The sequence below is a fragment of the Rhipicephalus microplus genome, chromosome X (assembly GCF_043290135.1).
Source record: "Rhipicephalus microplus isolate Deutch F79 chromosome X, USDA_Rmic, whole genome shotgun sequence".
Taxonomy (NCBI): domain Eukaryota; kingdom Metazoa; phylum Arthropoda; class Arachnida; order Ixodida; family Ixodidae; genus Rhipicephalus; species Rhipicephalus microplus.
Genome location: NC_134710.1, coordinates 261,381,661 through 261,404,148, shown reverse-complemented (window position 1 = coordinate 261,404,148; position 22,488 = coordinate 261,381,661). Strand labels below are relative to the sequence as shown.

At 38.9% G+C, this 22,488-nt stretch overlaps 1 protein-coding gene across 1 annotated transcript in view; it reads left to right on the top strand.

The window, feature by feature from the left end:
* The window catches only part of ec (ubiquitin specific peptidase echinus), a 73,757-nt gene extending 51,905 nt beyond the window's left edge, over positions 1 to 21,852 (top strand). Inside the window, exons 3-17 of the mRNA XM_037414114.2 lie at positions 1,394 to 1,486; positions 1,913 to 2,047; positions 3,797 to 3,910; positions 4,008 to 4,090; positions 4,186 to 4,285; positions 4,422 to 4,479; positions 4,603 to 4,697; positions 5,721 to 5,873; positions 6,676 to 6,823; positions 8,511 to 9,192; positions 10,655 to 10,950; positions 12,151 to 12,273; positions 12,489 to 14,045; positions 14,654 to 14,715; positions 19,533 to 21,852. Coding sequence (XP_037270011.2) covers positions 1,394 to 1,486; positions 1,913 to 2,047; positions 3,797 to 3,910; positions 4,008 to 4,090; positions 4,186 to 4,285; positions 4,422 to 4,479; positions 4,603 to 4,697; positions 5,721 to 5,873; positions 6,676 to 6,823; positions 8,511 to 9,192; positions 10,655 to 10,950; positions 12,151 to 12,273; positions 12,489 to 14,045; positions 14,654 to 14,715; positions 19,533 to 21,032 — 5,199 coding nt within the window. The 3' untranslated portion in view covers positions 21,033 to 21,852. The remainder of the gene's footprint in view (positions 1 to 1,393; positions 1,487 to 1,912; positions 2,048 to 3,796; positions 3,911 to 4,007; positions 4,091 to 4,185; positions 4,286 to 4,421; positions 4,480 to 4,602; positions 4,698 to 5,720; positions 5,874 to 6,675; positions 6,824 to 8,510; positions 9,193 to 10,654; positions 10,951 to 12,150; positions 12,274 to 12,488; positions 14,046 to 14,653; positions 14,716 to 19,532) is intronic.
* Positions 21,853 to 22,488: the final 636 nt, after the last annotated feature.

Here is a 22,488-nt window from a genome sequence, read left to right as displayed (position 1 = left end):
ACAGAGCGTACGCGAAACCGAAACCGGGCGAAAAAGCACGCGTGTGGCCACGCCTTTTGAAGCGACGTTGCTGCTTACGTCACTGAGAGGCAGACAGGCTGCGCTGCTCCGTCTTTTCCATTTTCCTTTGCTGCCCTCTACCGTTTTGATGGGGACTGGGACAAACGAAAGCCTCCGAAATCACAAGGCGTTTCGCGACAATACCGCCAGGGAAAGTGCGCATACGTCGCGGAGAAGGAAAAAAAAAGTACACTGGTGATTGAACCACCTAAAATGAGATACGCACGCTGATGAGCAGCCGAGCGTATTTATCCGTTGATCGCTGACGTATGCAGTGGCGCCTTCTAGAGGGCGGGTGTGGCAATGCGTGCATTCTGCATTTGGTTTCGGTTTCGTGTGCGCCGAGATTGCGGTGCCGCAGATCCGTCGTTAGTCACTTGTTTTCATATCCAATAGTTGATAGATTTTGCAAAGAAATTACTTTAATTTCCTCCCTTAATATCCTGTGACAGTGGTAATTTTATTAGGCTAAATTCAATGAAGATATATTTATTTACAGACTAATGACAGTGTGAGTTAGTCATGTAGTCGCCAACACTGAAGGCATGTCTTTAGCAGAGCCACCTGTTAATTCCACCTGTTAATTCACAGGCGCAACAAATTAGTTGCGCCTGTGAGATGCGATGAATAAGCCAGTAGATAACCACTTATTATCCTTGCATAACTTAGTTTTTAGCAGGACATGATGAGTACTAATTATAGGCGAAAATAAAGGTTAATACACTGTGTCGTGCATGTCTTCCTTAATCTCCAGTATCCACCTTGCCCTGTCAAAAAAAAAAAAAAAGGGGGGGGGGGTACACCAAGTCAGAACAATTACTTTGTCTTTATAGATCTGGAATGTATTTACACACAACATTGTGCATATATGCTATATGAATGGTGTGGGAGTTGGGGAAATGGTGCAAAGCCAGTATGAAGGTTGCTGTTCATGCTGGATGCTTGACTTTAGTCATCCTCATATCATAGAAAGTATAGATTAGAACTAACTTTATTCTAGGTCTAATTAAATTTAAATCATAAAGATAAGCTGTAGGCAACATTTGTATCCACCAGAAACTGTTGCTTACTTGTGCTAGCCAGCAAGCTACAAACAAGAAAGGATTGTGCTGTGAGTATGCTTTTAGAGTTTGGCCGCCAACTTGTCATTAAATGCACATGGCTTCTTTACACACTGAAGCAACGAACCTGCATTATTACCTGTCACCAACCTTTATTGCCTATAGAATATACAAGGAACACTCTACTTCTATTGAGTTTCTCACTTAATCTTACACTGTCACTCTCATGTTATTGCAGCTGAGCTTCAGAATTTTTTTTCTCATGCTTGCAGGTCTTGTGGCACTTGGATATATTTCGAAGAAGCTTCAGAGACCTGAGTGGACATATCTGCATGTCAGACTCATGCATTTTCTGTGCGCTGAAGGTAAGCAGGCTCGGTTAATTGTAAAACAATGCTTGAAACCTGTACTAACAGTTCACTGCCATATTTCTAGGACAGTGATAACAAAGATGAATTATGATTGAGTTAAGGAGCCAAAAGGGCTTATATTCATAGGGGCAGCCCTGACAAAGTCAAGTCTGTGCGTCGAAACATTGGTTACAGTCCCGTGTTCACTGATTTCTCACGTACTTACGGTTGTATTTCAATGAATATGCTTGCTAGTTTGACTCTTTGTTGAGCTGGATTGTGGGTTCAAGTGTCTACAAATCAAATGTGTATCAAGTAAGCCATGCTGTAGAATTTAATTCATATGTTACTTTTTTTTAGTGGGTTGTGTATTGTCACTACCAGAAAGATTGCAACTTATAGCCAAACTTTTTTTAAAAAATATGCATTTCATTGTTGCAGGAACTTTTTGCCCAGTTCCAGTACAGTCAAGAATCTGCCCTTCCACCTGATGCTTTACGGCGGGCATTAGCAGAGACCTTCTTTGACCAGAGAAGATTTCAACTGGGGTATATGGATGATGCTGCTGAATGTTTTGTAAGTTTATCACTTCAGAGATACACCATTTCTAGTGTTGACAGTGACATGCTACCAGTCATTTTTTTCCCTATTCCTTACTCAGAAAACAAGCAAACACATGAGAGTAATCATTACATAGCCACTCATATTCTACACATTGAGGTAAAGTCTGTTCCGTCTCATTTGTCTCTCTGCAATGCAAAAGCTACCAGCATTGCCACTGGGGAAAAAGCAAAGTTTTTAGCATAATACCACTATAATCTGCAATGGTCTCTGGAGCATTGACTTTGTGGTGAATTTCAATCCACGTGGTAAATTTCGTTCAGACCTACATTTTTACTCATATGATGGACACAGTACATAGACCAAACACAGAAAGAACAATTGCAACAGGGCACTGAAAAACCCACTCACTCAAGCACACATGCATGCACAGGCGTGCACACTTGCACACACACACATGCATGGGCATGCACACATATGCATGCACACACACACGTGCACACAGAGAGAGAGAGAGAGAATGTTTAATCAGTCCGACTGAGCATCATATTAGAGCTCACATTAGTAGATTTTTTTTTTCAAGTGACAGTGGATTTTCGTGAGTGTGAAAGTAGGCTGAATTTGCCTATGACATTGTGATATCCACCACTTATAAGTCATCCTTGTACTTGTGATATCACACATATGGTACTCACAGCTAGGAGAATTTTCGAGGTTATACAGACCAATCAGCACACAGTAGCCAAACGGCACTTATTGTGATTGGAAACATCAGTCTGATTCTGGCAGGGTAGTCGTGAGACAGTGAAAAGCAGCCAGTAATGTGGTCTTGTTCATCAAAGCCACCAGGCTAAAAATTGTGCAGTCATAAAAGCTGAAACCAAAGCAGCTTTTGGCACACAAGCAGCTGTTATGAGCTAGAAAGCTGGCTTTGTGAATGTGTCCATTCTAAAGACTCTCTTGAAAATTTGAGAAGGTGAAAGGTATTCAAGTACAGGCACATGGCTAGGAAATAGAACATAAACACAAGAATTTAGCTTAGGATAGCTTTATTGCCATGGTACTTGCCTTCATATTTCGTAATTTCTGTAGAACAATTTTGGGGCACGAATAGCTTGAAACTTGAGGAACATAGTTCAAGTGAGTTTACTTCTGGAATGACAAGTGTTGTAATTGTTAAGTACGCCTTTATCATGATGTTATTTCAACCAGACAATAATAGGACTGTTCGCCTTTAAAGGGTGTTTGGATTGATAAACTGCTAATATAAATGGGAACATTGGCATGTTACTCCGACTGTAGATACTGCAAGAAATGTTGGAGGAAAAAATCTATCATGCATGTGATTATAAGAGCACATAAACACATGCATACACGTATTCCTGCAAAAAACATCAACATGGACAAGCTATCTTTCAATTTATTACTATAAGAAAAAGTAAGCGATTATACTGCTAAAACCAAAAGAAAGCATATAGTCCTAATAACAACACCATAAAACAGCAATGAAAAGAAAAAAAATCAGTAGTGATGCTAACAGGAAGTGATGCCAAGCAGAATGAATAAAAGACCAGTGAAATATGAAAATCTTAAAAATGTTATCCATGGCCATTGAGAATAACAACTTTGCCATCTGAGAATAAAATCATGCAGTCTTAAAAAACAAACAAACTGGAAATGCTCAATATTACTCAAGGTTTATTCACAACCGAACATTTTCCTATTACAGTTTCAAATGATAATTAAGGGTATTCTGTTTTCTAGGAAAACATTCTTCAACGGATTCATTTCCACATTGCCAGTCAGGAGGTTGAAGATATGTGCAATGTTGCACACTGCATTCCTCACCAGAAGTTTGCTATGACGCTTGTTGAGCAGGTAAGCACATTACGATTTCCTTTTTTGTTTTTAACGGTGCATGCATATTTATTCTACAATGCCAACACTGAGTGTGTATCCTTGGTTTCCATTTCAGACTGTATGTCATGTTTGTGGAGCATCATCAGAGCCTCTGCCATTTACTCAGATGGTTCACTACGTCTCTGCCTCTGCTTTATGGTAAGGTTTCAGTGGAGAATGCATCCAAAAATTTTGTGTTTGCACAGGCATTCGAGATTTTGTTGTTTAAATTTGTGTCGCATCTACAATTTCAGCCTGCAGGCATCACTTGTAGATAGTAAGGAACAAAAGCCAGTGTCCTTTGGAGAGCTGCTGCGAAGAGCAGGAGGAATGGGTGACATCAGAGACTGCCCAGTAAGAAAAATGCTTGTTAGTTAGCATGCATGCTGCCAGTTTTGTCACTGTCATCATGTGAGAAATTCTAAGTGTGGAAATGCTTATATGCGTGTTGCATGTTTTATTCACTTTTTGTTCTTTCATGAAAATACAGAGCTCATGTGGTGCCAAAATCCAGATATGCAAGACGCTTATGAACCGACCGGATATAGGTAAGAGGAATAGATTGCAGTTCTATGTTTGTTTTCACTATTATCAATTGTGCCATTGTGCGAATGCTAAACTATACGAAAATTTTTTTAACTTACGTTTTTCCTCTCCTTCTTCTCTTACAGTGAGCCTTGGTCTGGTTTGGGATTCTGAGAGACCAAGTGTAGACCACATTGTAGATGTTCTCGACAGCATTGGGATGACTGTAAATATGGATGAGGTAATGTGAGATGTTTTATTTCTTTACGTGTATGAACATATAGTGCTCAAAATACCCATCATCAGCTGGTGTATCTTTTTCCATTCATCTGTAAAAGGTTGTTTAAAGTTGTACAACGCCAATGCAACTTTTGTCTGCCTTATGGATCTAAGTAAATGGGTAAGGCAGACAAAAGTTGCATTCATGTTATACAGCTTTGGGAGATGATTAAAAAAGAGTCTTGGGCCACTGTGGAAAAAAAAGCAAATATAGCTACAGTTTTTCTAAAAATATATATTTAACCGATTTGGTTTTGTAGAAAAGATGCTTGCCACCTTTTGATGAAAATTAGTAGATGAGAGAATGTTTTAATGATTTTGTATTTCAATGTGTCAGATATTTTTTTTTGAGAATACACAAAAATTTGAAAGTAAGAATACTTTACTAAGATTACCATGCTAAAAAAATTAAAAACAGCATTTACATTGTTATGTTGTATAGCTTGATGAAAACTATAAAGATCAAGACCCAATAGCTAGTACTTGATGCCAATCAATATGCTGTACATTAAAGGCTGAGGAAGCTCTCTTGAAGTTGCCACAAGCAAATTTACAAAACATGTAGGTGCTTCAGCTGTTTGCAGTGTAAGTGTTAATAGTGTAATAGAAACACTTTTGTACGATGGTTTTCCATTTGTTTTGTGAAGTAAGGCATGATGATCAGCAATCATTGCAATATTCAATATGCATGCAGCAATAGTGGTGCTTGCTGGAACCCAAGCTGTAGCGATTTCTTTCTGCACGCATATGCTTATATACTCTGTAATCAAAGCTGCATTAACTGTACTTTAACCAAACACTTCAAGTCATTCATAGCATTCATTCATCACCAGTAATTCATCTTTGGTTACATGTATGAAAACTGGTCACAATTTAGATGAGTTTGGCTTTCTAGGTGCTGAAGTACAATACGTCCGAAGCGCTGTGATGACCCTTTCTCTCTAGTTCCAGTGATGTAAAGCTAACATTTGAATATATTTTTCAGATGTTTCACAAAGTTGTAGATACCAGGTGGGCCAGCACAGTGACTCATCACCTCGTAGGCATAGTGACATACTACGGCAAACATTACTCTACATTTTTCTTCCACACAAAGCTGTGTGTTTGGATATACTTTGATGATGCCACCGTGAGAGAGGCAAGTATAGAAGTTCTTACACTATCTACATTTTTGTTTCCTAGCATTCAGCTCTTAGAAGCACAGCTAAATAAGTACTTTCATCATCCATTTGTCAATGTTAAACTGCTAAGAATACATGCATATATTATAAATAATTGTGCATGCCTAAGACAGTTATGCTTGAGAAAGACCTAACAAAAGGAAAGGTCTGGGTACTGCACCACACAGTTATTGCAGTTGGATCGTTCATTAATTTTAACAGCCAGTGCTTACCAAAGCAGAAAAGTCTTAATTGACAATTCTAAATAAATGTTTACATTTGTCTTTATTGAAAAGCCACATTAATTTTTTACAGCAAAACTTGATTTTAAAGTTTCCTTTTCTGATAATTTATTTCATGTGTTTTAACACGTTTTCATGACTTTCACTCTGTTACCTTGATTGGTTCTCATGTTCTGCCATTTAAATTTACTCTTGGTTTGATTATAGCTTGATTGTCTATATTGGTGAATGAGAAGTTATGTAAAACCTGGCATTTCAAACTGCATGCAGTTTGAAAGTTGCTGCATAATTGCTTTGTTTTTGTGTTTGGTCATGTATTGTTTACAACATGAATTGTTTGAAAATTATGACAAGATGTAATTAGGTAGTAGAGAGCATTCAATTGGCAAAGATTAAAAATTTTCTGGTAACAAATGAAATGCTCATGCACCATTTGTGCTTCAAACAGGCCAACAAAAGCTTTAGATAAAACATATTTTGCTTGCTTGCTAGGTGGCAGTAGAGCTTGTATGGATGCGTATTTTTTCTTCCCCTTCAGATTGGCCCCCATTGGCAGCAAGTGGTGGACAAATGTCACAGAGGGCACTTTCAGCCTCTACTCCTGCTTTATGCAAACCCCAACGGAACTCCAGTGTCTACAGCCACTGCACCAACTTCTGTGATACACTACATATCTGAACACAAAAGTGAGCATAAAAAATGTTTCATTACTTATTATTTGACTGAAATACAATCCAGACAAAAATAGAAAAAATACAATTTTTGTAAATGTTCGTTAAATTTAGCCTTTACTGAATGAAATATACATGGTTTGAAAAACAATTAGCCAATAGGCTCAAAAAAGTTTCATCGCTTCAAAAATTTCAGGTAGTCATTATTTCCTTTCTGACGCTCAATAGTATGAAGGTTGTTCATAAACATTGTACTATAGCTGTGAAGCAACAAACATTAAGCAGTGAGACTTTATTGAAAGTTTGCTTTCTGTGTGCAAAACTTTTTGTTGCTGTGCAAATAGGCAGAATGTACCTACAACCCTGAGCATAAATATTTAAGCCAGTGGATGCACACATACTTAAAAATACGTCAACCTGTTGTACACTACCTTTACCCTTTTTATTACCTGTTTTTATTGCACAGGTGTGTGTTTTGCTCGTTCAGTGATGTTCTAGTCTACCAAGAGATTTGCTATCTAAAGACAAATATATATTAACTTTCAAAAACATTTCCTTTGTATGTTAACGAGAGGCACAATTCCTTGGCTATGTTTCATAGATCCAAATTATCTTTTTGGCTATTTCTTGATAGACTATGCTTGTATATAGGTCACACTGTGAACATCTACAATCAAGTAGTAGTAGTATAAAAATATTCTGTTTGTACAGCACAACACAATTTGTGTGCATACGTTTTGCCACACATTTTGTAAAAAAAAATAGAAATTTGGTGCCCACATTGTCAGTTATGTTTGTTGCTGTTTATTCAACTTTCTGGTGGTGAATATACGCTTATAGACTAAACAACATGCAGTCCAATAACAACTTCTTGCACTTGCATGCTGCCTGATTGATTGTGGAAATAGCTAACCACTGTCATGTTTATGTATAGTTATTGGTATATACAGTTAATCAACACTGACGGGTTGGTGTTGCGGTACGCTGCTGACAAAGCGCTCGGCTACTTGTCAAGTTAGGAAACCAATCAGTTTTCTGTGGAAGTCCAAACAAGTACTTACAGTGTGGCTATTTAATTTTTTAAATAGTACTGGCAAACTAATGAAGAGGCACTTCTTCAGGTCATTACAAGTAGAAATTACGCCATGTTTCTCAAAACCTCACCACGCAGTTTCCTTCATTCTTTCCACAATTTATGAAATGTGCAGCCATTTTACATTAAATAACTTTTGTGCTTTTGTCCAAATTTAAATAAAGCGTTTCTCGGAAAAGGTGTTCGGTAGAAAGAAACTTGATCATCATTTGCTACCCATACGAGCTAATGGTTTTTGATATCCTGTTTACATGTCATAATGTAAATAATTATAAAGTGTGCTCCTAGACCATGTACTTTTAATGTTTTAATTTAGTACATTAATACTAGCTGCATTTGCTCTAACTTGGTTCCACAAAAAAAGTAATTAATAGCCTACCTTGTGTCGCACATATAAAGCTAAACTTGGAGAAGACCTCAACTCCTCAGCAAATTGATATGGCAGACACTGTGGTGTTTATCTTGTTGAAAATATACGTCAGACTAACAGTAGCATAACAGTTATATAAAGCATATTCTATAATTTACCTCCAGCAAAGTTACATGGATAGTTCAGTTAACCTCATGCATATAATTAAAAAAAGTACTCTACCTTCTCTGTATCTACAGAAAAACAAATGGACTTGAAGCGATCCACAAGTGAAAAGCACAGATATGGCCAGCAAAATGGAAAAAACAGTGATCAGCTGCCTGCAGGCATGCACATCGCCAGTGATGCATCATGGAGTCGTGGCAGCTACCTGACCAACAAGAAAGGGATTAGCATAGGAGGCCGCTCAGCAGTGCAGGAGCCTTTGCCCATCTCAGACATGGCTTTTGCGCACTGTGCAAAACCAAGGGCACGGACTTACTCGGACACATCCATCATGTCGGAGCGCCCTTATGAGCAACATGGCAGTGGGTCAGACCTGGAAACTCAGCACGTGCACACAATTGAAGGTGCACACCATGTGGCCAGACAGGCAGGAAGAGATAACACCTCAGACATAGACATCAACGGCACATATATCAGCAGGCAGGCAGTGGAGAGTGTACTAAGCCTTCAACACAAGCAAAGGCAACGAACACTGCATGGGGCCAACACACCCGTTGTACCTGGCAGCCGAAATAGCAGCAGCAGTCTTGAATCATTTGAGAACTCACTGCACATGAGGGAGAAGGCATCTGACTGCGTTGATGGCGCTTGCCGGAGAAGAGATTCGGGTAACTGGAGTGGAGATAGAAACAGTGCCAGCTCGGCCAGCAGCACCTCCTTGGATGGGTCCTACTACTGTGCCTCAGGTGTAAGGAGGTGAGCAATGATGGAAGCTGTTGCAGTGCGGTTGACTGAAATATTGCTCATAAAAAAATATTCTGCTTCTTTGCTTGGCTGCCACCCACATAAAACTTTGGAAGTGTAGAAACAGTTAGGTTGTGTTCTTGCGGGAGAGTTCATTGAATGTATGGATACTGTCCTTGTGCAGCAAGGCATTCTTAAATATTTTTATAAATCTCTTTTGTATACGTACAATTACAGAGCTCAACTGCAATATGAAATAAACGTAGGCAGACAAAGGCAGACAAAGAAAAAAAAGCTTTCTGTAGATGTTTGTTCAATGCAGTAAACGTAATGAAAGTTGTTTTCCATTTTCTAACAACTTTGCACACACCATAGATGCTCTGTCAACAGTTAAGAAATGTGGTGTATTGGTCGATCTCTTGGTTGCAAGGTTAGGCAGGTCATTTATGGAAGGTGCATTCCTGTAGCTATTGTAATAAGCATTATGCAAGTCATTAAAGAGGTATTGACACCCTTTTTCGAAGGCAAGTTTACCATGCAAATCTCCTGCATGCAGAGACGACTCTGAACATATGTGTGACGCTCAGAAAATGCTGATAATGTTTTATTTTGATATTAAAGTCACTCTTTTCATGGCGTACTTATCGACATTGACACTAACATGACGTGAGGCTACAGTATTAATTCTTGTGGCTTCACGCTACAGTCTGGCTAGTTGTGATGACGTCAGGTGCTGAAACTTCCAAGATAACTGCTTGTGAATCACTGAAATATTCAAAATGGCCATTTGTGCATCACTAACGGAACCATGGGGCGGTACGGTCATGGAAACATCACCATATCTTGTGCGAGCATGTGACGAGAAGCTCGTACCTTGTTGTGATGTCAGGGTACAGTAGGAACCGAAACTAGCTTTTAAAAACATACTGTAATTGCTTTGTCAGGGTGCACTCATGCATAAGGCTTGGCCTTTCATTTGATGCAAGAAAACAAGAAATGAAAATTTGCATGTCAGTGTCAGTGCTCCTTTAATTGATTTCTGTGCCACTGAATTTCATTAGCACCAGGATTATTAATAATACACACACACTTCACGTTCTTGCACAAAGTTAACTGAAGGTCATTGCGTTATACAAGAGCTATCACCAAGTTGCTGAAATGATACTACATTTCTTGTCTGGTGTGCTAATTCAAATTATTTGTGTAAGCGTTTATCTTGATCCCTGAGTGGAGCATCAGTTTCAGTGACAGTAAATGACTAGATGCCTTCAGAACTGATAATATGTGACTGTGGATGGGACGCTACATGGTTGGTTACCTAAGTCAAGAATGGGATTGTGATCTAGATAACTATATAATGTGCTTGTACTTTGCAAATACTATTGTTTTTTGTCTTGATAGTTTGTTTGATGACTAATGTGCAGTGTTTGTTTAGGTTGCAAATGCATATCTGTTTCCTCTTTCTTTCACACAGAGCTTGTGGAAGCCCTGGCAGGCCAGTGAACAACTTTTCCAAGCATGAATATTCGAACATAGGGATGCTTGTGGACAAAGGCTATGACTCTTATTCCCTGTCAAGCACAGACAGCTACCCATCTGCAGGAATGCCAGGGTCTCCAGCCAAGGCAGACCCACGGCTGCAACAAATACCAGAGGCCGTACACATTTCCAACAGGCTTAAGCGGGCCATTCACCACTCTCTGCTGCAAGGAAGCGACTCAGCCTCAGATTCAGTTTTTGATGATGTCTTCACCAGTGGGAAAGGGGAGGGTGAGTATCATATGCCTTTACACATTTGAAATTTATAGTAGACGAGCAGTGGAAAATCATTTTTTACTCGATAATCAGGCGATGGGAAATCTGCTACCCACCTGCCATATATGTACAAAACAGGGCTATTGGAAGCTATTTTTATGTTACAGCATTGTGTCACAACTTTACATAATCTTTAATATAAAAACAAAGTTAGAGAATTGACATACACTCAGAACTTTTTTTTCTTCATTGATTAAAAGATATTTTCTGTTGCAGTACATAAACAATTGTTATGCTCAGAAATTGTAAATCTTTAAAGGAAACATTTATGAGCATGCCTCACGAAAAAAAAAAAAAAACTTCATTTGGTAAACTTAGTTAGCACACAGTGTTTGGCAGCACTTTGCAAGCATTCCACAATGCTTTGTGTGCACTGAGCCTACTTGAGCCACGCCATTTGCTTGATCGTTTTAAACTTCAATATGTAAATCAGAGGCTTTACAAGATTGGTATGTAAATAAAAAGGCTTTCTTATTTGGCATTTTCGGCATGTTATAAACATGTGCAAGCTCTGCAGCATGCGTGCAACAGAGAGCCAGACATGGTAGTATGTATATGTACTGGAGTGTGCCAATTAAGGAGAATAAGGAAAAGCAAAAGACAGTAACTATGACTTTTCTACTTGCTCTCTGAGGTGCAGGAAGTCATTCAGATTGTTATGCAGCTTTTGCTATAGTAAGAAAAAAAAAAAACTTGTTTTCTTTGGAATCTGTACTGAGCCATCAAATTCCAACAGGAGAGTTACCAAAGTATCTTGTTAAAAAAAAAGAAAAAAAAATTGCTGAGTGTTTATGTGTACATTTGTAGCCATATCTTGCAAAAAAACACACACACACATCTGTAGGTTCCTGTGTCCTCTTTTGTATAAAGTCACGAGTTTGCGGGAAACTTTGCTGTCTGGAAGGATGTGGCATAAATAGTTAATGATTGAGTGCTGACAACGTGAATTGAAAATAAGAGATATTTGCTGCACACTTTGGTGATTTGTGAACAAGGTTCCCATATATGTAGGAGCTAATATCTATATTTTTAAACTTCTTGTTGTGATAGATGTAGAATTTTTAGTTACTCACCGATTGTTCCATGTGTAAAGTAAAAACAAATTTAAGGAGTATATATTTACTTTTTCTACTATTATTTTGATTCTTTACACAGAAGAAGAATCACAAGACTGTGACAAGTTGTGCTCGCAAGCTGAGATGTGCTTGAAGATGTCATACGAAAAGGAGCAAGCAGGAGACCTTAAAATGGCCATTTTCTTCAGTGATTCAGCAGCAGGTGAGTTCAAATGAAGTGAAACAATAAATAGTATTTTTCCCATTTAAGCATAGCACTGAAATTCTTCTAATGACCCTCATATTAAACATTAGAGCCATTCTTACTTTCACTTCATGAAATTTCATTTTTATAGGCATCGGCTGTTAATATGTTCTCTGTGACAGCGTTTTCATTCGCACATGAGGGCTAAGATTATGCTAATCTTTCTTCCACAGCTAAAGCAAGAGCCGCCATGGATGCTCCTTATGGCAATGCACAGTCACTGATTGCAGCGAAGATGAAGCACAGCATGAGTGTGATGCGCTCATCCAACCTATCCAAGCGATTGAAGGAAGCAGAAGAACGACGCCGAGGGAAGGAGTCCAATGGCTATGATGCTCACCACAGCCGTCAAGGAAGCAGAGATAGCACTCACAGCCGCCACACTCGCCAGGGCAGCAGGGACAGTGCATGCACAGTCATTGATCTGTCAGAGCCAGTGAAAAGCATAGAAATATATGCAACTCTGCCAAAAAAGAGCTCCAAAAAGAAAAGTGCACTGTTTGCTCAGTCTTCTCTTCGTCTAAAAGATGGAGTGGAAAATTACAAGGATTTCCTCGCAGAGCAGTGGCACACCAGCAGTCAGGATGATATGGCCATTAAAATGATGTCTGATGGAGAATACACACTTAATCCTAAGACTAAAATGAGAAATGGAGTGGGCAGCCATGGTGAGACCAATGGCACAAAGATGAAAGACCCTGAATTCAGTGACTATTCTAGCGAATGGGAGCAGTCCAAAAAGCCTTCCTTACATCGAACACTCTCCAACCCGACAGGCATGAAGAACCATGATACTGAAGACGGCGGTAATGCTTCGGCATCAATGAAGAAGCAGCACAGGATTCGGAGAAAGTTGATGGGTGGTTTCATGCGCCGCAAAAACAGGAGTCTCCCTGATCTACGTGAAGGCAAAGATGCACCGCAGGCTGAATCAAGGGCACTTGATGACACCGTAATTTTTGATGCTAAGAATGAATGTGGCATCAAGCAAGAGTCCTCTAATGAAGATGAAGCTCGTGAAGATCACTCAGCCACAATCAAACGACGTGGCTTCCACCAGCCTCACAGAGCTTTTGTTAGCAGAAACTATGCACAGCGACCACTTTTGACCAAGGTTGACCCTCCTCAAGTTGACGGTGTGACTTCCTCTGCCTCGCTACATCAGAAGAACACTGCCTGTGGGCAGCAAGATGATTCATCTAAGCAGACACCATGTTGGCCACAGCCACGACAGCAGCCATCTGAAGGGGTCATCCCTTCCACTATGCTGCACCACAGGAACACTGGTTTTGAGCAACAAGACCTTTCAGCTATACAGGTACCTTGTTGGCCACAGACTCGACAGAAACCACCTGAAAAGCTTGGAAACAAAACTGTTGGGGTTGACATAGGTGGTTTTAGTGATTCTCATATGCCAAACACAGCTGTAAACCTGCCCAATGGGTTCAATCTAAACCAAGGCATGGCTTTGGAACCAAACAGCTTCTTGACAGAACTGCACAACAAGAGAACACAAATCTTGAAATCACTGCCCAAGCCGACCGAAAATGTTCGAAAACACCAGGGTGGTGAGCCAACAACACCAGTGAAGCTCGAACAGCATTCCAGTTCTGCTCCAAGTGGAAATAACTGGTTGTGTGAACTTCAATCAAAACAGATGGCTATGCTCAAAAAAGGGGACCATGTGAATGATGTGAAGACTACACGTGACAAAGATACGATACCATCTGGTAAGCAGATTGTTACATAATTGCACAAATAGATTCTGACTAAAACATTTTATGCAATACTTAAACACTAGTAATGGTGTTTATTCTAAGTGTTAAGTTGTGATAAGGTCTACTGTGGGGGAGAATTAACTGCTACTGAGATATCTGGTCATTTCTGGTCATTCAAGTGTAGCTTTAAGATGGGAAAATTTATATTGTCTTTTTTTTTAGTCATGCTAAAGCACCTTATGCTATACTCGACCCAAGTTTATTTGTTGCTGGCTGGAGACATGCATGAATTCTTTCTTTTTTTATTCTTTCCTACACCATCCCTTGCGTAAAGTGGCAGTCCTCACTCACTCCCGGTTACCCTTCCTGTCTTCAGTTTGCCCTTTTCATTCTCATTCAACCAATTGAACTTAGCATGTTTTGCCATGCGTGCTTAAAGTTCACTTGGGCTACGACTCATTGCCATTTTCTCTGATATGTGTTGCTTTTATACTTCGTGTAGCAGCATAGGCTAACAAGAGATAAGATGCCCCATGTTTGCATTGTGAAACCTGAAAATTGATTCGTTAATCCTAATTTGTGATGATTCTTTATAAATTACCTTTTGTTCCTTAATTCAGGAAAAGATGAAGCTGTTCGACAGCCACTGATGTATTGTGCTACCCAAGTTGCCAATAGAAATGTGAGTAAATTCAACAAATATACTCCACACCACATATAAAACACTTGATAATTGCACATTAAGGCATTTAGTAGAAAAAAACTGTGTGGAATACATGACAAAGTGCATCATAATAACAGGCAAAACCTGAAATTGTAGAAATAGTTGCAATAACTGTTACAAAATTGCTGGTGCTGTTCCCCATAAGCACTTCACCCTGCTAGCATACAAGTTTATTACCCATTTCTTTGGCTGAAGAAAGATTGCAAAGTAGCTGGAGAACAGTGCTTTGTCACAAACTGTATTGTTTTGGCATGAAAAATAGCCGCTGAAATTTAGCAAGCATTGATTTGTTTTGCAGGGGTGCTTTAAAATGAATATTTTAAAACATCCCTGTGAAACAAATTAACACTTGCTACATCTCAGCTGGTTATGGAGGTACATGAAGATACCGCACGAAATAGCATAAGCTTAATTTACTCGAAATTGATATAAATTGATAATAAAAAAGGTGAGCCTCCACATCCACACATATTTGGTGGAGTTGACACCTAAGTGGTGTAACTTGCAACTTCCTCATTCTTAATAGAATTAGAATTTCTGTAGTATTTCATGTGTGTGTGTGTGTGTATATATATATATATATATATATATATATATATATATATATATATATATATATATATATATATATATATATATATATATATATATATATATATATATATATATATATATATATATATATATATATATATATATATATATAAACAGAAGAAGAATGAGGATGGCGTGGATCACATTTGGCAAGCATTCTCAAACCATGAATGGTAATCTGCCACTAACCCCTCAAGGGGAAGGTATATAACAGCTGCATCTCACCAGTACTTATGTAAGGAGCAGAAACCTGAAGGCTTACAAAGAGGGTTCAGCTTAAATTGAGCACGACACAGCGAGCAATAGATAAGAAAATGATAGGTGTAATGTAATAGAAAGGAAAATGATAGGTGTATCCTATTATTTCAGAGACAAGAAGAGAGCACAGTGGGTCTGAAAATAAACCGGGGTTAAGGATATCATAGTTGAAATCAAGAAGAAGAAATGGAGATGGGCCAGGCATGTAGCATGTAGGCAGGATAACCGCTGGTCATTAAGGGTAGCTGACTGGATTTTCATAGAAGGCAAACGCACGAAGGGGAGAAAAAAAAGTTAGGTGGGCTGATGAGAGTAAAAACTTTGCAGGTACATCGTGGCAACAAAAAGCACAAGACCTGGTTGATTAGCGGATCATGGGAGAAGCATTTGCCCTGCAGTGGCTGTAGTCAGGATGATGATGATGATATATCAACAAGACTGCATTGAATTTTGGAATAATTGACAAAAGTTTGATTATATCAATATATACATGTCATCTCATCTACTTGTAATGGCTAGGAATAAATCATGTTAGCAATGATGCATAAATGTGTCAACTATTGCTTATATTTTTAATATTTTATAAATAAATTAAATCTCAGTAATTTGGCATAATTATAAAGTAATTACCTTTTTATGTCCTTTTAAGACACTGTCAGATTTACTTACATTAAGCAAGTAACTACTGAAAGGTGCAACTATTACAGAGAAATAAAACTGTACAGCTTTGTTATAACAAAAAAAAAAAAACACTTAGATGTTGCTATCTCATGAAGGGAAAGCTATGTGGACGGAGCTACTGTTCCTGTACTCCTGCTTCGAATGACGACCGTGTTCAAGTAATCCCACTGCACGCAATTTGATATATCTGCTTACACAGAAATTTGTGAGTCATATTTGACGAAAGCTCCTTCAGTGAGTCGTCAAAATCGCTGGAAGCTGACGTGCACTCACCTAAAGACGAAGACGCTATTTTGACTGTGAGGAGCAACGTGCGAAGTTTTCAGACGCGCAAGAACACGAAATGACTTTTCAGAAAGCAACAAGAAATAATAATCTCCTCGGTGGGTGCAGCATCTTTTTATAAACAGCATTCAGTAGAAAATAATGTTGTACTTTGATACTATTTTTACGCTGAAAACACAGGTGCATTCCTGGCACTATATTCTAAAGTGGTGGCACATGCCCACTTTTGCTCCATAACCTTCCCTTTATTGCTACAGAAAGTTGTCTCCGAGTTTAGTGCATTCATTTCTTCAGTCACTGAAGTTGGTTCGATTGTGGAAGCACCATTACATTAGAGTTGTAAATGTGTGTTTTTTTAGGTGTGTGTGAATATCTTTCATATAGTGTGTGACATTCGATTTGATTCGCCCTGAAATTTCATTTTTTGAACTTTCCAAAAACAAATACAGTCAACATCTAATTAAAAAATGACTCCTTTCAATTTTTAATGGGTGATTCCAAGAGAGATTGACACCGGTCAAAAAAATTTATATTTTAGATTTGATTGTGGAGCCCACTTTTTTTAGCCCGATTTCTCATGCGTTAATTGCCTAAGTGCATGATAACAAAGCTCGAACTTCCACCCACAATATTGTTGCTGCAAATAAACTAATGCAATATGTTTTTAAATATTTTTTTCAATCATCTGTGAGGAAGCTTTTATCAGATTTTAAGACAAATTGACGCTGGGGCTTTTTAAATATTGATTGTTCAATAGTCTTTACTGTCGACGAGTTCGAAAGTTTGAGACTATTTATAAAATTGTTTGTTTGAGATACAGCAACAGTATTGACGGGCAATATTGTAAGCAATATATTGTAATAGGTCACCGCGTTATGAAACACCGGCTGACGTAGCTTAAGAGAGAAAAAATTTCAAATCAAGCAACTTTTAAAAAAGTTTCACCTGTTCAGACATTTTTAGAAACATTTTGCTTCAGCATACAAACTTCAAACAATGCTGCTTCACTCTTCATTATGTGCACATTTACTAGAAAAAAATTGCTTTCATCAAGCTAATATTTGTGTTTTTATATCGTCGTTAACTTTCGAAATTGACAAGGGACGAAATCGGTGTCTCTCTACAAAATAGGTTCCATATTTTTTTCCTCCTAAACTATGCAGTTAATAAAAAAACGAAGTTCACTTTCAGGCTACTGGGTGGTATGTGCACAAAATATAAAATAAACAATCAAATCTAAAACATCAACTTTTCGACCCATGTCGATCTCTCGTGGAATTGCTCCAATATGCTTCACTTCAGTACACTTTCGTATTGCGGCAAAGCTGGCTTTCAGGCTTCACTACGGTCTCAAATGTATTGACTCAGGAAAACACTGGTTCCAACATAGAGATGAAAGATGTGGCGGAGGCAGGGCCCTGATTAATGCTTTTTTGGATCTTAAACTTGGTCAGGAAGTTCGAAAAAGCGGATGCCTAAGACTTTCAGCGTCCAAAATTTTAAATGTTCATGTATATGTTGACATCAATGGGGCATATTTGGAACTCCCAACTTGAAGGGAGCACTACCTTGTTTGTCATATCAGTTGGGCTTCCAGGAAAATTGAAAGAAGAGAAGAGGTTGACGGAATAGCATCTTTGTCTTTCACCTGTAAAGTGTTATCAGCAACTATTTGGTTGCACGTACCAAATCATGTACTAATGTAATTCGGCCTCTGCGTTGCCTAATTCTGGATAAGACAATTACGAAAAGCACCCGACAAGCGCTTCATCAAACAAGAGAAAAGAAACACTTTCATATTGCTATCTCATAAGAATATGCTTAAGAATCTTCTCCAACTTTTTTTTTTTTGCAATGTCGCTTCAAAGTACTTAAAAAGTTATCTAAAAATATTCGATTTGATTCACACTTATAATATTTGAACTCACTTCATACCCAAAATTTTTCTGTTCATGCAGCTGTAGTTTTTCATTGTAACTGGCCATTCTCCACTCTATTGAGTAGTGGATGTAGGCGCTAAAAAAGAAAAAGAAGTAACTTCAGCAGTACTAGTAAATCACGATTCTATTATATAGAAAAAGCCACTCTTATTTGACGGTTCACTTGTTGAGCTGTGGTAACGTCATCTTTAGTAACAAATTTTATAGAGGGAAGGCAGCAACGCAATGCACTGCTGGAAGTATTTTAGAACTTGCTTGCTGAATTAGTGCATGTCTACAGTGGGAATCGTTGTGCATACAGGCGGACAAACACGAGAAGAAAAACATAGTAGGTGAAAGAGTGCAAGCAGGGCATGCAATCTTATACCGTAACAGTTCAGAAAGCAACCCAGTCAAATCTCCTCATATGATTCGGCACATTTTATGACAAGAGTGGCATTATGATAAATCACACAAGGGCAAGTTAATAGTTTGAAAAAACTGTTTTCTGAGCCATTTGCTTTCCATCACATGATTGATTAGAAGTGCAACTTTTTGAGCTGTGACAAGGTAGCCACTTAAAGCTTGAACATTTTTCACAACTCAGCTATAATGAATTTAGTGAACATTGGGGAGTGAGCTGTAACCAAGCCAAAATACACTAACCATTCCAACTTGCTTGGCACCCATGTGACAGCATGTGGAACTACGCAAAAGCACTAGTGCCCATTTGCTTAAAAAATTGACTTATTTTCCAAATTTTTTCCATTCCTTTCCCGCTTTGGCATTCAAGGAATCCAGTCACATTACTCTAAATAGACGAAATGTAATGTTTCTCGCAAGTGTCTCCTTAAGACACCAGAACATTTTACAGGAATTCAATACTCTGCAAAAGTTCTGATACAAGTAAATGAAGTCAGCAAAAACAGATTTTTTTTCCCTCGACAAGATCAATTCTTCTCTTACAAAAAGAAATTTTGATCCCTAGTGTACTGTTATATAACTCATATTTGGGATTTTTTTTCTTGTATTCCTCAGGAATATCTTGCTGAAAGCCAAGCCACACAATATCCTAATGGATTTATCCAAAGTTCTGACGAGCAGCATAACGAAAGTGCAGAAGAGCAGGAGGATATAAAACCCAAATCTGTCAAAGACCTTGCACTGAGATTTGAAAAGATCCTGCGTCCTACTCTGCCAGATCAAGAAGTGTCTATTGTACGTGAAGAGTTACAGCTATCTGCTGTCAAGGAACCTTCCTTCACTGCCAACAAGGGTGCCCTAGGTTCTGCAGGAAACTTGGTCACGCCTAGAGATTCTTCTTGTGAATCACAAGCAATGAGCGTCTCATCTTTGGCGATGCGCAGTGAGAGAACAAGTGCATCAGCAAGTCTGCAGACAGGCTCCGAGAACATGTGTCAGGGCCGACCTTTTGGTACATCACAATTCACACAGTCAGCTGCTGCTCCATGCCATAGAACAGCTAATTCTGCAAGCCATTCACAACAAGTGACTCCAGCTGGGCAGACTTGCCAGCCACAGAATCTTGCCAAATCATTGTGCTCTAGTGGCAGTCTTCCACCATTACACCAAGCTCCAATATCACCACCTGCACCTTGTCCCATAAACTCTGTTCGTCACCACGCTTCATTTACTCGACCGCTTGTTCCACAGACATCATTCCAGAGCACGTCACCTGTCATAGGCACAATTAATGGGACAAGCAATCATCTGGCACCCAGTCATGGAGACTCCGTTCTTGTGGCATCCAGCATAGGAGTATCCAGCCATGGGGCATCGAGCAGTGGAGGAGGCAGCTATGGAACAGCCAGTTATGAACAGAAACCTAGGCCTCCATCAGCACAGCAGCTATACGGGAAGGCTTTCCCAAATGTTAAATATGATCTTGCAGAGACAAGATTTTTTAGCATGGCTAGAGGACACCCAGCAGTCCCAGTAGTTGGTGAAACAACACTGCATACCACTTCACCTGCCAACAATGATTCATCAAAGCGACCAACAAGACCTCCTGATTATGAAACTGCATTGCAGCGACTTGAAATGATAAAGGAGCAGCATCGCACAACATCTCCTGACACCTGTCAGTTTCCTGCAAAAACACCACCAGATGTGCTTCAAGGTCAGCAGCTACCTCAATCAGAAGTGGAGCTCGGCAAAATGCGCAAAACTGCCCTAAAAAAGTGTGTCACTTTTTCGGATGAAGTAGTTTTAGTAGCTTGTGCAGAGGAAGAGGAAGATGACTATGTGCCCAATCCGCTTCTTGAACGGGTTTACCGGCAGCATGCAGCGAAGCAGGACTGCAGCAGAGAGTGTCACGAGACTTCACAGTTTGAGGACATAAGCTCTGTTCACTCGTCTGACTCATGTGATAGTGTTTGCCATGTGGACTCAGTTGTTAGGCCTCATGACAGCTCCCAAGTTCCTTGCAACCTGTGTCACAAGAAGTTTGTGTCTCCTCCGACAGTGTATTGTCCAGACTGTGCCTTTTACATGTCAAGGTTCCAAAAACGGACATAGCCTTTTTTTCCTGAACATTCTCCTCCGGACTTTTGCCCAGTCTGTGATATTTGTCAGGGTTAACTTGATTAAATGCCACTTGCTCAAGTATGTTGTACTTTTGCACTGTTAGTTCTACAATACAAATTGAAGTTCCATCTAATACAACATCTAGCAAGTGGCTTTACCTTCCGTAAAATTAAGGTTGTGCCCAGATGCCAAGCAAACAATGGTGTCTTAAGTATTATATGTCCTGTTACATTTTTTTCATTGAATTCTTGTGTGCCCAGTATTGACTACACTGACAAGACAAAAATAGCACAAGTTATGTAATAATTCAATGCTTGAATGTGTTTGTTCATATGCTGTGTACATTTGTTTATAAAGTATAGCAAATGTTATTTCACAACAAAGGCACAATAAATGTCTGTTGTGCACCTTGTGTTCAGAAACGTAGCTATTTATACAAATGAGAAAGCAGTACCTTGAAAATTTTGTGATAATTCGAACATTTTTATGTATCAGATGCTTCCACATTGTACAGTATTAGTTACATGAAAGCACCTATGCCTCATGATCTCAATTCACCTAATTCACTTTAACAATATAATATGTTATAGTAGGTGTTAAGCATAACACGTAGTATTTGTAAAAAGAGCCTCACTGAAACTTTCTTCAAACTTCGTTCTATAGCCTTGCTATTGTGTAAAATATGCATGCATTCTTCACATGAGCTAACAGAAAAGCTGTACTTTACAAATACAAAAACACCTTTTTATAAGCTTTTATGTGCCAAAGTTGAAATCAATTTGTAAATAAACATTACTTTTTATTGCAACAACTGTTGGTCTTGCTTTGTGGCTGAACTGTGTATATCTGACACTCAGAAGTGTTTCTAGAGAGATAAAAGGGATGTAGTGCAAGCCACTGCTACAAATCTTGCAAAAGCAGGGCCCACAGATTTCTATTGTGCCATACAATAAATTGCCCGAACTGAATAAAAAGAAAAAAAACAAACAAACAAAGTACAATAGGGTACACATGACAAATTCATTTGAATGGTATGGCCATAAAATGTTTATCATCGGGTAGTAAAACTAGCTCCACAGTAGCTAATGCATCCACAGTTTAACAGTATCAATCAGCACCTATAGATAGAGACGTGCTATGTAAATTGCTAAACCTTTCAGCATTATGAGTGCAGCTTCAAAAAATGAGCACATCTTGCACTATGTCGCACAAGGCAGAGTCACAGCAAAGCATTGTATTCAGTTTCATTGTATTCAGCTTCAGTTTATTTCGGACATAGTTACATGACATGAAATATGTCCACGAGGCAAGGCAAATGAAGACTCGTATGTCTCCTGACGAGGCCTTCACCCCGGACTTACACGTCGGACAGCCAGGAGCAAAATCAGAGAAAATAAGTACAATGCTCGTTGCACAACTTATATAAACAAAAAACGAACAGTAAAAA